This window comes from Emydura macquarii, unplaced genomic scaffold, assembly GCF_026122565.2.
Source record: "Emydura macquarii macquarii isolate MOO-44397 ecotype Brisbane River unplaced genomic scaffold, CSIRO-AGI_Emac_v2 contig_3345, whole genome shotgun sequence".
Taxonomy (NCBI): Eukaryota; Metazoa; Chordata; order Testudines; family Chelidae; genus Emydura; species Emydura macquarii.
The window spans coordinates 7,785,896-7,800,493 of record NW_027133482.1 but is presented as its reverse complement, the minus strand read 5'-3'; the positions used below and the strand labels follow the sequence as shown (position 1 = coordinate 7,800,493).

General features: G+C 61.9%; 1 protein-coding gene across 1 annotated transcript; it reads right to left on the bottom strand.

Annotated features, from left to right (window-relative positions):
- Window positions 1-9,920: 9,920 nt before the first annotated feature.
- On the bottom strand, window positions 9,921-13,498 carry LOC137143635 (nanos homolog 1-like). Its single transcript, XM_067533526.1, has one exon. It carries the CDS (start codon window positions 12,992-12,994, stop codon window positions 12,308-12,310), a length of 687 nt encoding a protein of 228 aa, XP_067389627.1. The 5' UTR covers window positions 12,995-13,498; the 3' UTR covers window positions 9,921-12,307.
- Window positions 13,499-14,598: the final 1,100 nt, after the last annotated feature.

Below are 14,598 nucleotides of genomic sequence, written 5' to 3'. Positions count from 1 at the left end.
GGAGCCCCCGAGCCCCCCGCAGCCACCCCCGCCCCCCACTCCCCTCCGTGCCCCCCGCTCCCGACCACACTCCACCCCCAGCACCCCCAGACTCACCCCCGCACCCCCAGACTCACCCCCGCACCCCCACTCACTCACACCCCTGCACCCCCAGCACCCCCAGACTCACCCCTGCACCCCCCTCACTCACCCCCACCTCTCCACACCCCCCCTCCCATTCCCCCATACACCAACACATGCACCCCCCACACACCCTCTCCCTCAGGCCATGCTCACGGCCCCCCCCACACACACACAAGGGGGAGTGCCTGGGAGGGGCCCATCTGCTAGGGTGGGGTGGAGTGAAGGAACCATGCAGGAGGGGAGGGGTGTGCTTTCTGGGCCAGATGGAGCCAGTGGCCTGGACGGACGGACGCACGCACACACTGCTGTGGGATAGATGGTTGCAATGGCTGGATGGTTGGAGGCCCAGTGCAGGGCGGACGGACGGGCTGCGGGATGGATGCACGTACTGTGTGCGATGGCTGGCTGGTGGGTGGATCCGCTGTCTGGGAGGGCTGGCTGACCTGTGGGAGGGAGGGCTGGACGGATGGACGCACTGTGCAGTGTGCCCGCTGTCTGGGACAATGCCTGCACTTGCGTGGGTGTCACGGAGTCCCAGGCCCCAAGCGCCTCGGCTCCCCACGTCCCCGGGAGCAACCCCTCCGCTGACAGCCTTCCGCCACCTCCAGCACTGCACCTCGGCGCTTCCTGCACAGCGGGCTCTCTCCGTGAGCCCCACAGGGCGTCCCCTCGCTCTGGAGCCCCTGGACCCCCACCCCCAGAGGCTGCAATGCAGCGCCGAGCTCTGAGTGCAGGACTCTCCGCCGGCCTCAGACAGGCGGGTTTATTGACCGGCTGAACACGGCACGGGGCGTTCTCAGGGCCCTGGCCTCGGAACTCTGAGCACCGTCCAGCTGGGTCTGTCCCCCACCCGGGCGGCTCAGCCTGCTCTCGGTTCCCGTTCAGCAGCCCCCTGCTGCCAGTCGATCCTCCTGTATCACCTTCCCCGGCAGCCCCCTCCGTCCCAGCAAACAGCTCACCGGCGCCCTCACGCTTCCACCCTTTGGCCTCCCGCTGGCCAGAACCGGCTGATTTCCCAGCTGTGGTGGGCCTCTGGTCACCAGGTGCTGGGGTGCCCATCGCTAGGCCGTCGTCCGGGGTCCCAGCTGCTAGGCGAGGTCACACCTGGAACAACCCCCCCCCCGCCACCACCTCGCTCCACATGCTGCACGGGGGAAACCCGCACAGCACTCACGCGACACTAGGAACCCCACTGAGAACATTCACGCCCCGCCGCGCTGCGTCGCGGCTCTGCCCCCATCAAGTCTGGCTTGAGCGGGGTCCCGGCAGCCGATGACCTGGGACGTTCAGGCCCCGCTCTGACAATGGATCGGCTGTAACAGTGGCACCCCGCTTCACGGGGCCACCTCCATAGCGTCATCCGGGAGGCCCAGGCTCCACTCGGCGCACGGGCCCTGCTCTGCCCAGGCCTGGGGCACTCCCGGGGCGAGAGGGCGCCTGCCTGGTGGGAGACAGGCAGCCCGAGAGGAGCACAAAGCCACCACCGTGTGCCCAGCACGACTCAGGCCGGGCGCTGGTGCCTCCCCCTGGCCGAGTCCCCTGCCGCCCGGCTAGCTGGGCCCGAGGGGGCAGAGTGAAGGGTCCCTGGAGGCCAGCAGCACAGTCACGGCATGCCTAGGGGAAGGGGGCTGCCTGCTCACAAGGGGTGGGTCCCTGTCAGTCCGAGGGTGCGGCAGGAGCCGTGTGCCCACATGGAGCGTGACCTCGCACACACCACAGGTGCCAGGCCGCACCACATGGTGCATGTCATGCAGCAGCACGTGGGGGGCACTCTGGGGGCAGGGGCACCGGGGGGTCATGCTGGGGGCAGGGGCACCGGGGGGTCATGCTGGGGGCAGGGGCACGCTGTTGTGGGGCTGGCAGGATCAGGCCAATGCCCACAGCTCCCTCAGGTCTCCAGCGCTGGCTGGGGGGGTCACTCACGGCCCGCACACACCGATCACCCGGCTGGGGGGGGGTCTCTGGAGCTGCCTCCCCCCAGCCCGCAGCACGGTTAGCGCAGCGGCCACTAGATGGCAGCACAGGCTCGCTCCTCGAGCTCGCGGGGGGTGGGGGGTTTGAATGGGGCAGGTTTGCAGCAGGGGCTGGAGATGTGTGTGTGGGGGGGGGGGGGGGTCTCGCTGCCCATTTCCACCCCCGGCCATAGCCTGCAGGGCCCAGATCGGTTCCCAGGCTGCTCCACGGGCTCTGCCCCCTCCCGGCCCCTCTGCCCCAGGAGACTTGCCTGCCATTCAGCCCACATTTCCCTTCTCGGGGCCACCGCATGACCCCTCTCGGCCCCCACCGGCTCCCACGCCTTACCCTAGGTAATGCCTCCCCTGGAGGGGCCACAGCCCACAGCTCGCCCTTTGTCTTCCCTTTTAAACAGCAAGCAACCCCATCCACCCTGCCGGCCGGCCCCAGAGACCCCAATACACCTCTGCTGGCCCCAGAATCCCCTGGGAAACCTCCACAGGTCCCAGCACCCCCCGGGACACCCCCACAGGCCCCAGCACCCCCAAGACACCCCCACAGGCCCCAGCACCCCCAGGGACACCCTCACAGGTCCCAGCACCTCTCGAGACACCCCCGCAGGTCCCAGAACCCCCTGGGACACCACCATAGGTCCCAGAACCCCCAAGACACCCCCACAGGCCCCAGAACCCCCCGGACACCCCTGCAGGCCCCAGGACCTGGAAGCCTAGCTGCCTGACAGGTGTAAAAAAGCTGAAACGGGCTGAGCGCTTACACGGGGCTGGCGGCAGCGTGAGCCCAGCGCTGACGGGCCCTGGCACGGTTCCGACCCAACCGAGCTCTCAGCCAGGCGTGGGGCTGTTTCCATCGCTTCACACTGACCCCACAGGCGTCCTGGGCTTCGGCGTGACATGGGAGTTGGCGTGTGTGCTGGTTGTGTTGTTGTGGGGGTGTTGATTTGTGTGTGCATTCAGGGTTATTGTGTGTGCTGGTTGTGTTATTGTGGGAGTGATGATTTGTGTGTGCATTCAGGGTTATTGTGTGTGCTGGTTGTGTTGTTGTGGGGTGTTGATTTGTGTGTGCATTCAGGGTTATTGTGTGTGCTGGTTGTGTTGCGGGTGTGTGGCGTTTGCTTTGTGTCTAGGCAGGTTGCGCTGGAAGATCCGTGTTGATCTGTGCGGGGGGCAGCCAGGTGCAGGAGTGCGACAGCTGGACTAAGTAAGCAGCACCCACCCGGCTCCCGGCCGTGTCCCGCCAGTGACCCTGACTCGCAGGTAGCTGGAGAGGAAGGCTGGGGGTGGCTGACTGCCCCGAGCCCCGCTCGGCGCCTGCACCCTGGGACCTTGGTGACATCAGACTCCACGCAGCAGAACAAGATGGGGCACGGAGTGTGTCACAGCATAACAGGTGAGGAAGCATCTCTGGTCCTTCCGGTGATTGTGCCCGTCTATCCTCCACGTCAGATGGTTCCCACCGGCAGGTGCTGGGGATTTGGAGTCCCCTCGAGCAAAGACTGAAGAAACAGGTTTCCTAAAGTCGGCCTCAGCTAGGGTGACCAGACAGCAAATGTGAACAACCGGGCCAGGGTGGGGGCAATATGCTCCTATATAAGACTGAGCCCCGAATATTGGGGCAGCCCCTGTACAATTGGGACATCTGGTCACCCTAGGCTCAGCTCTGGGAGCTGCTGTGATGGCAGGACGTCTAGTACAAGCATAACCCGCCCGTCGTGTGGCTGCTTCCCACGCCCAGGATCAGCGCCGAAGCAGCTCCCGCGCGGTGGAACCAGGCAGCGTTCTCTCGGGAGGCGTGACGCGGCCCACGGCAGTAAACACGGAATGGCTTGCATGCGGGGCTGGAAGGCAGTGCTGGCCACGAGGTGTACGCGAATGGGATTTGTGGATAGTCCCGGTTTCTTACATGCTAGGGTGCAGCCTGGACCGAGCGGTAAAGGAACATTCGCGGCGGAGACACCACGTCCGGGATCTTGTCACTGCACAGAGGTACGCGTGGCGAGTTGTAGCACATCTGCCGTGTAAAAGAATCTCTTTCACCTCTTCTGAATGGCTCATCTCTGGCTCCCGGACCCAGGCAGGAGCTATGCCTTCAGAGGGAGGAGTTCTAGACTGGGAAGGAGGATCTGGCCTGCGTCCCGCAAGAGGAGCTGTGGAGCCAGCTGTGGGCAGAGCGCCGTGCGCAGGAGGTAAGATGCCAAATCTGTCCTGGACCCGCTGGGGCGATGAGAACCACTCCGGCTTGTTCTGCCCGTGCCCTGGGAAGTACTTTGAACAGCAGGGATGGTGGGAAGGCGGGGAGCAGGGCTGCATCCCACGTGAGGAGGAACGTGTCCCCACGAGACAGGCGGCCTAGTCCCGCTCTCGAGCAGAGCTGTGGGCGTTTGGCGCTGTCGGGCGTGGTGCAGAGATCTCTGTTCAGGGACCCCGTGGTGGAATTCGTGCTGTGGGGTGCTGGGGACCGTGAGACTCTCCTGCTCCGTGTGTCTGCCGTGACATTCTGACGTCAGGTCGGTACGCGGCCAAGTTGTGCTGCACACGCCAGTGCCACGATTTCGGTGCTTCTGAGGACAGGGGCTGTGACCCGGCTCCCCTTTGTCTGCTGAGGTGGAATGTGCAGGCGATGTCCATCATTGCTCTGACAGCCCTTTGCCTGCTCAGCGATAGGAAGTGACGCCACACGCTGCCCTGCGGCCGGCCCCAGCTCTGGGAGGTTGCTGTGCACCGTGGATTCTGGGAGGGGCCAGCTGTCTTGCCCAGTGGTGCTGGTTGTAGGAAAGGGACGTTTTGGGGTTGTGTCCACCAGTCTAATGAGTCCTTGACTGGTATCGCCAGGAGCTGGTTTAGGCTGTGTCTGTGGGGCCAGGACGCTGTTCATAGCCAGGCCTGGAGACAGCGCATGTGTAGCCTGACGTGTTTACCACACGCACGGCCGCTGCCATAGGGCCAAGCAGTGGCAGACATGTCCTGGCAGAGATCTGCGGGCTGGTCCTGACCGTGGAACCCAGACTCACTACTGCAGAAAATCTGGGAGCTGGGAGGAAGGCTCTGGCTTGAATTGCACCCAGCTGGGCCCCGATAAAGTCCAGGCGCTGCACTGGGACTGTGCATATTTATCTGGAGGCCGAGGTTTGAGAAAAGGCCCATTGATTTCCTGACGGCTTCACCAGCCTTGACTCTGGACGGAGCCCTGGGGAGCAATCGTCTAGGGATGGGAATATTACAATCCCTCGTTTGCGTAGGTGCGCCGCCACCACCGTGAGGACTTCGGAAAATACCCTGGGCGCTGCCCTGGTTTTGGTAGTGGTCGGACCCAGGATGAATCTGAGGAATTGCCTGTGGGAGGGTGTACGGTGATATGAAAGTATGCGTCTTGGAGGCTGAGGGCCGAGAGCCAGACCCCCTGTTCCAGTGCTGGGATAATTGTTGATATCGTGACCACCTGGAACGGTTGTACTTTGACGAACTTGTTGAGGTTTCTCGGGTCCAGACGAGGCCTCCACCCGCCGGATTTCTTTTGAATCAGAAAATCGTGCAACCCAAACCCTTTTCCTCCATACTGGAATGGGAGCAGTTCTGCAGCTCCCAGTTGTAGAAGGGGTTCATTTCTTCCCATAGCGGGTGCTGGTGAGAAGGGTCCCTGAAGAGGGACGGGGAGGAGGCGGGTGGGTGGCAGAGTACCCTTCACTGATGACTTCCAAGAGCCACTTGTCCAAGGGGATTTGTCGCCCCGATGGATAGAAAGGGGTCAAGCAATTGCCAAACTGATGGTCTAGTGAAGATGACTGGAGCATCTGGACCAGAGGGAGGCATCTCAGGGCCTCAGTCAAAACTTCAGAACTGCTGTTGGGAGGTGGCTGCGTGAGGCGCAGCAGCTCGTGTTGGTGTCTGCCTGCCCTGGGGGGGGAGGGCCCTCTGTCGCCAGCGTGGCAGGTCATACTGCTGCTGAGGCATGAAATGTGGAGGTCGATACCGTGGGGTAGCCTGGAATTTACCCTGTCTCCCTTCAGCGCCGGTGTTCAGATACCCAGTGAGCGGAGTGTCACTCCCGAGTCTTTAAGGTACGTCAGGACTCAGCCGTGCGCTCGCCGAAGAGTTTAGGTCCCCACAGGGGAGCTCCTGCTCAGTGGTATGCACCTCTTCGGGGAGCCACGACACTCATCTCATCACCACGATGGTGCAACGGAGCAGGCAACCATCTCTGCCGAGTCCAGAGAGGCTTGCAGCGCCGTGTGGGCCAAGGGTTCTCCCTCCGTGCCCAGTGCCTGGGACTGGGCCTGTTTGTGGTCTGGGAGATGCTGACAACATTCTTGGAATTTCAAATAGTTTCTAGGATTGTATTTCGCCAGGAGTGCCTCATAACCAGCGATGCGGAAGTGGAGCTGGCTGAGAAATAGGCTTTAGGACCAAAGAGGTCTAGCCTCTTCCAGTCCCTTTCAGAGGGGGTTGTTCTAGGGTGGGTTGCTGCCCCTTCTCTTGCACCGCATTGACCGCCAGGGAGGTCGGAGTAGGGTGGGAGCAAAGACACTCCATGTCTTTAATGGGGACACAGTATTTCTTGTCCGCTTGCATGCAGGCGGCTGGAATTGAGGCTGGGGTCCCGCAAGGCCTTGTTGGCCAGAAGCACTATTTTGGCAGACGCAGAGGCTCGCGGGATTTCGAGCAACGTGTGCTGTTGCTCTCTGACTTCCTCCAGCGGGACCTAGAGAGAATCCGCCACCCTGGGGAACAGCTGCTGACATTGCTAAGAGGCGTCCGCAGACGCTGGAGGTGGTGGCACGGGGGCTGCATCAGGGAAGATGAGGAGAAATGGGTGTGTGGTGACACCCTTCCTCCACTTCCTCCCCCGCTCCGCCAGCCTTTCTTGCTCTGTGGCAGGCGGGCTAGAGACTGATGGAGACAGAGGTCGCCTTTGTGTCTGCCTCTGCTCTGCGGGCGGGTTGGGAGAGCGCCCCAGACACACCCCGGGGCCCATAGGGGAGGAATTGGCATGTGGGGTTGCATCCATGTGGGTCCAAACCAGGGACCTGGTTCCGTTCTGGTCACTGGGTGTCGGGGACGAGAGGCCGGTTCTGTGTGTGTCTGCTCTTGATATGACACCCCTCCTCCTCCTCCTCCTCCTGCTCGATTGAGAAGGGTGCTGCGGTCCCCAGCAGGGAAGGAGGGTGCTGCTGTGTCTCTGGAGGGAGGCTAGACTGAGCAGGGAACTGGCCGCGGAGAAGGGGAGACTCTGGCGTGGCCGAGATGACGAGGTCTCGGGGTGTCTGAAGCCCCGTGGGCCTGGCAGCAGCGTCACGGGCGCCGTGGCAGCGCAGTGGTTGAGGGCACAGCCGGTGCCGAGCGGGGAGTACGTCCCCTCGAGCGGCCAGCGGGTGGTGTGAGGGGCGCACGGTGCCCAGGCCTTGCCGCTGCCGGCGCACTCGGGATCGGTTTTGCCGAGGCGGTCGGTACGTCTGACACGGTCTTTCTCGGTGCGGAGAGCGTTTCCGCCTGTGGACCCACCCTGCAGGGTCCTGGGGCCTGACCTCGTGGGGGCCAGAGTGCCCGGACCGTTGTGCAGCTGAGGATGCTGGGCTAGGCAGCTCGCTGGGATGCTTTTTCCGAGGCGACTCCTGAGAAGGTGTCGTCTGGCGGGAGAGGGTGATGCGCGGCGAGGGAGGGCTGGCTGGTGACTGCGCCCCTGGTGAGCGCCACGTAGGAGCGGGAGCAGGGCCACGGTCTGAGGCTGGTCGCAGAGAGCGCTCCGTGAGTAAAAGCTTTAGCCTCAGCTCACCGTCCGTTCTGGACGGGGCCTTCACGCAGAGGCAGCGGGTGCCCTCCTGAGCGACGGGGCCCGCCCCAGGCAGCGGGTGCCTTGCGAGCGCACGGGGCGGCCCCCAGGCAAGTGAGGCACTTGGGATCCGGGCATAACCCCAGCCGGGAGAGGTTCCCGATCGGGAAGGGCGTGGAAGACGACAGGGAAACCTGCGCGAAGCTACGCTAACGAGGAGGAAAGAGCCACGGAAAAAACCCAGTGGCTGTTTCCTTTCATCTTCTTCCCCCTTCTAAAAAATGTATTTTAGAAGGCGGAAGAAAATGAAAGGAAACGGCTGCTACCTACCAGTGCGCAGTGGAACCCCCGGTGACTGCTCTGACTGAGGACGAGGGATGACCGAAGGGTCCTGCTCAGGGTTTTGTCCCAGACCAAAAGTGGTTGAGAAGGAACCACGGGTGGTTGGACTGCCCAACTCACAGCTGGAGGTGGGGAGGAGCGTATGTGCAGCCCACCGGGCACTGCCACCAAAGATCTCTGATCCCTGGCACAGGAGATGCGACCGCACCTACAGCGGAGCACCAGAGGTACTTGAACACTCACTGCTGTCCTCAGGGGAGCCTGCGGCCCGGGGCCGGGCTGCGTAGGAGAGCTCCTTTCCTGAGCAGGTCGCCTGTCGTGGTGTAGAATCGAGGATAGCCCCAAGGGACTCGATTCCTCGTGTGGGCGACAGAAGCAGCTTCTCCGTTTACCTTCATGTCCAGCTGGGACAGGGGCGCTGTCTGCCCCGGGTCAGCCCAGAGCCAGCCGATCGCACTGATTCGGAACTCGCCGGAGGTCCAGTGTCCAGAGGGTGCTGACACCTCTGCCAGCCGCTGGGCTGAGGAAAAGCCCTGCTGGAGGGGGTCCCTGCTGCATGTGCGGTGTTTCTGGGACCGGGCGAGTGCCGTGTGCAAACAGGCGTCCTGCACATCAGGAGCAGAGTTGCAGTGTTGGGCTGGGGACGGCTGATGGAGGCCAGGCAGAGACACCATCCTGAGTCTTCTCTCTGGTCCAGGCTAGGCCTCCGTCTCCTTCTCCTCTGGCGTCTGGGGAACGCCGGGGCGTAGGACCCTTTCCCCGTGCGGTACTGGGAGCTCCTCTCTCACGCCAAGACTAACAGAGATGGCGCCTCCTGCAGTGGCAGGGCTCGTGACGGGGCCCCTGAACAGGGGCAGGAAGCGGGAGGCAGGGTTTTAGGGCTAGTAAAAATGGTAGCCTGGCAGCCCTGGTGAAGGACACCCCGTCCCTCCAGGGCAGCAGCAGGGCAAGGCCCCCACACAGCCCTGCCAACCTGCCCCAGCCCTGACTGGGAGATGGACCCTTCCACTGGGTCACGAGGGCCAGCTCAGTCTCCATGGCCCAGGCAGTCTTGGCCTCTGCTGACTCCGTCCAGCCAGTGCGAAGTACAGGACTTGTCATCTGGGAGCTGAGACCCCCAAACTCATCGCACACAAGGGCTAGCCGTCCACGGGCAGGCGCCATCCCTAGATGGGAACTGCTGTGATCTCTGCTGAGCAGGTCGGGATTCGAACCAGTGCCCTGCAGGGGAAAGGCTCCCCCCATAGCGCCGTAGCAGCACCTGTGGCAGCCAGGCACTGATTTAGGAAGGCGCCTCGGAGAGATCTGATTAAATACACGCTACCCCATTCAAAGAACATGGATGGCCTCCGTCCCCCTGTGCGCATGCACTGGGACCCAGCCCGCAATTACAGGATTACCCCCTGGCTTGCCAGCAGTTTGAACCCCAGGCTATGCTAGACCCTGTCCAGACTCCATTTCCTCCTGACGCTCTGCCCAGGCTGGGGACTCCGAGCATCCCAGCTCCCAAGAGACCTCCTTGCAGGTCCCCAAAAGGTTGGGGTAGCTGCAGGTATCCACCGGCAGCAGAACAAGTCAAGGCAGATCCCGCTTTGTAACAGCTGCCGCTGTGGGAGGCCTAAATCTAGCTCCCGCAGTTCATCTGTCAGGCTTTGTTTCCCACCCGATTCCCAGCACCAAACGGCCAGACACACCAACGGCCTGTAGAATAATTGGTCAAACTGTTTATTACTTGAGTGATTCCTTCTGGACAAGGTCTGCCCCGCAGCATACAGCAATAAATAACCATCTCAACAGGATCAGCAGCACCAGGGTTATTCTTCAATAAAAACTTCCGTGACACTTGGCGAAACCGTCGTGAACAGAAAACACGTCTCAGCCACTGGCCCCAAGACCTCCAAGATGGGACATCACAGACCAGAGCCGCAGCAGGCGTAGCCCTCCCGATTCTCACACGCACACCTACAGCCACGTCGCAATTTGTGGTGTTGGCTGGTTTTCATAAAAGCTCCATTGAAATAATATCCCCAAAATATGTAATGCAAAAAAAATACAATTATGTTATACAAAGATTGAAAAATACCTATTAAAATTATTCAATACTATTAAATCCTCTTACAAACAGCAGGAAACATTTATAAACTTTAGTTATTTACCTTCAATAGCAAGTAAAATTCAGAAATTATCAGAGCAACAAACCAGAACCCCACTCTCTCGCTTGAGGTAGAACGCCCTCACTAATCAGCTGGACAAGTTAAAATACCATATTTACAATAAACACTTTATATACAACACTGAAAATCTAATACATTTTTCCTTAAATCTCCTATTTTTTTAAATCTTTTTTTAAAAAATGGATTCACTTTGGTAAACAAAACTGTGATATGTGCAGTCCGGCTTAGACAATACCTCTTAGAATCGAATACATTCAGTACGGAGACAGACATTTTTGCTTCATATTTGGATTAGGTGTGCACACACCATATATATGTAGTGCTATATCTGCACACACTCACACACACGCTCTCGCATACACGATACGATACGTACCGACACAAACAGGTTTGTACAATGCAAAGACCTACATATTCTGACCCCCCCATAAAGTGTATTTCCATGCAACTGGTGCATTTCTGATTTTTTTTCATGTTTAGTTAAAAGCTTAAGATAATCTTTCTTTGCTGGGGGGGCAGAGGGGAACTGGAGGGGATGTGAACATCTGATTTCACACCAGTCTGCCCACCCAGAGCCCCGCAGTGTCAGTTGAGGGGTGGGAAGCAGGTAGGGGGAATCTTGTCTCTCTACAATTCAATTGGGGAGACAGACAAAAGAATTTTCCTACAGGGAAAAACCCACGCCAGGGTCTGGAGGGGAGTCAGTGAACGGCTGTGGGCCCCAGGGCTTCTGCTCCCCTCCCCACGCTGGGCCTGGCAAGGGCCCCGCTCCTTCCAAAGGCAGCCACATTTTTCTCTCCCTGCACCAGTGTTAGGCTTTTTTCCCCTCCCTGCTGTAAACACGAGGCCACCATCAGCAATGCTGGGCTGGGCCCTGCCCAGGGCTGGGCCAGAGGAAGGCCAAAGGCCTGGGAATCAGCACTGGGGGTGGATTTTCCAGGCCTCCAACTGTAAAAAACCCAAAACAAGAAAAACTCACAGTGTTGAAGAGGCAGCTGGAAAGAAACCAGCAGGGCAGGGAGGCCCCAAAGCCCCTGGCTGCGGGTGGGGAGCAGGGGGAAGACATCGCTGCCCCAGGACCCCAGACTGGGAGGGGGAGACACTGCAGCCCAGCTGCCGGGGGGACGGGGGAGAAGCTGAGGGGGGATTGCTTTTTGTTCTGGTCCAGTTTGTCTGCAATACAGGTTCTGCTGGTCACTAAGGCATCCAGTGACAGCCCTTCTGGAGCCGCGTCACAAAGATCCCCCGCCCCAGGGCAGAGCTGTTCTTGCTCCAGCTCCTTGTCCAGTTTGTGCTGTACAGGCAGCTCAGAGGAACCCAGCCCACGGGAACGGCACCCCCTCCCGTCCCCATGCCTCTCACCACAGCCGGACAGACAGGGCAGCCAGGGGTGTCTGTGTGTGAGTGGGGTACAGGGAGCATGCCTGTGCTCCTGCATGGGGGTGCGTACAGCAGGGAGGGCTGCAGGGCGAGCGTGCAGTGCTCTATGTTGGACTGAGTGTGAGGCAGTGTGTGTGTGTGTGATGCGGGGTGTGCAATGCAGGCTAAGTGTGCCAGTGGTGGGGGTGTCGGGCTGCGTGTGTATGTCAGTGTGGTGGGGGTGTCGGGCTGTGTGTGCAATGCAGCTAGGGGTGACCAGATGTCCTGATTCCACAGGAACAGTCCTGAGACCAGGGCTTCGTTTTCTACAGGCGCCTACTGCCTCCTCCCCCTCCCCATGTCCCACACTTGCTACCTGGTCACCCTAGATGCCGTGTGTGTGTGTGTGTGTGTGTGTATCGGGCTGATTGTGCGATGCAGGTGTGTGTGTCAGGCTGTGTGTGCAAGTGGTGTGTGTGTATGTCCGGCTGAGTGTGTGTGTGTCCGGCTGAGCGTGTGACACGCGCGATGCGTGTCTGATGGTCCCTGCGCCGAGCCGAGCCGAGCCAGGTCTAGAGGATCTGCAGGCGGCGGCCCGGGGAGGATCTGCAGGCGGGGGCGGGCCGGCCCTTGAGGACGCGCTGCGGCGGCCGCTCGGGGTCGGGCTCGGGGTCCGGGTCCCGCTCGGGGTGCGGGTGCCGGTGGCGCTGGCGGGAGAGCGGGCAGTACTTGACGGTGTGCGCGTTGTCGCCGCGGGCGCTGCAGAGCGGGCAGGTGTAGGCGCGCAGCACCGGGCACACCACGCGGCCGTCCAGCCCCTTCAGCACGTGCGAGCCGAAGACCTCCTCGGGCGCGCCGTTGTTCCGGCAGAAGACGCAGATCCGGGGCTCCGGCTTGGCCCGGCCCCTGCCGCCGGGGGCGCCCGGCCGCGCCCGGCGCTGCGCGCCCAAGAGCCCCAGGCCGGCCGCGCAGCCGCCCCCCGAGGCCCGGCCGCGGCCCGGCCGCAGCGCCCCGCCGCCCGCGGGCTGGAAGGGGCGGAAGAGGGCGACGCGCTCCTCCAGGTCGCGCAGGGGGCCGGCGGGGCCGGGCGCGCCGCAGCCGGGCCGGGCGCAGGGGCAGGCGCAGGGCGCGGCGCTGGGGGCGGCGGCGGGCGCGGCGCTGGGCGGCCGGGCCGGGCGCACCAGCGTGGACAGCCCCAGGTAGTCGGTCCAGAAGTCGAAGGCGGCGGCGTCGCGGCAGCGGCGCTCCAGGCAATCCATGCCGCCGCCTCCCCGCTGCGCTGCGCCGCGCCGCGCTGCGCCCCGGCCCGGCCCCGCGCTCCCGCCGCTGCAGCCGCGCAGCGCTGCGCTCGCTCAGGCCGAGCCGAGCGCGCCCGGCCGCTCGCTCGCTGCTCGCTCGGCGGCGGAGAGGCAGCGAAAAGCTGGGCTGGACTCTGCGCCGCGGGGCGGGGGCCTCCGCTCCCAGCCGGGCCGATTCGCCCGGCTCCCGGCGCCTCCCCTGCCCGGGGGGAAAGCGGGACAAATGCGGGCTGGGGCCGCACCGTAGCCAGGACCCCCAGCGGAAGGGCAGGCAGAGGAACTGAGCTGGGAGAGAAGCCTGGCCCCCACCGAGCTAACCACGGGCCCCCACCGCCCTCCCGGAGCTGGGGCTGGAACCCAGGAGTCCCGACTCTGCGCTCTGCACGGCCCAGGTGTCAGGGCTCACCCCGCCCCTGAGAATTTACAAGGGAGAAGAAAACATGCCGTGGCGGTGGCGGAGCGGACCCAGAGGAAGGCGGTGCCCTACTATTATTCTCAGCCCTTTGCTGAATCTGGACTGGGCGTTCTGCCTTCCCTGCCCTGCTCTGGTCACCAGGTTACACGGACACGCAGCAACAGAGCCAGGGACTCCACTTGTCTGCTCAGCCACCAGATAATCTGGCGGTGGGTCCCCTGCTCCCTGCAGAACTAGCCGGGAACGTCCTGCACCAGCCTAGGGAAAAGTAAACCACACACAGCCCATGGGCGGCGAGGTTGTTTATAACGGATCCGTACAGCAGCCAAACCCTGGAGTGGATCAGAGCTGTCGGGAAATTGCACCTGATCAAAATTAGTCTGCAGAAGAGAAGAGTGAGGGGGGATTTGATAGCAGCCTTTAACTACCTGAAAGGGGGTTCCAGGGAGGATGGGGCTAGGCTGTTCTCGGTGGTGGCAGATGACAGAACAAGGAGCAACAGTCTCAAGTTGCAGGGGGTGAGGTCTAGGTTGGACATTAGGAAACAGTGTTTCCCTAGGAGGGTGGTGAAGCACTGGAATGGGTTACCTAGGGAGGTGGTGGAATCTCCATCCTTAGAGGTTTTTAAGGCCCGGTTTGACACAGCCCTGGCTGGGATTATTTAGCTGAGGTTAGTCCTGCTCTGAGCAGGGGCTGGGACTAGACACCTCCTGAGGTCCCTGCCAACCCTAGTCTATGATTCTAAAACTCCGGGCAGCCCTGGAGAAAACAGCCCAAGCACCGAGCTGAGGGCTAGATTCTTTGTCCCGCCGTGTCACACCAGTCCCCCTCTGCGTCTGGCGCCAAGGCCGGACCAGGACTGCCCAGATTAGTGTTCGGCCTGGGGAAGGCCCTGGGGTGAAGAATCAGGTCACACCTTCCAGCCTGCACAAATGTGGGACATCAGGTCTGACAGAGCCACGCTGACAGCCGGACAAACCGTGCCTGCCGGGAGCTGGCACTGCCAGGGCTGTCTGCCCGGGTGTCCGGGACTCGCCCTGGAACCTCACAGTCATGAGTCCGCGTTTCGGAGGGAGACAATTCTCAGCAATGGGAGGGAAAAGCAGGGGGCACCACGCATCTGTGGAACACAGCGACCTCTCAGACTGAC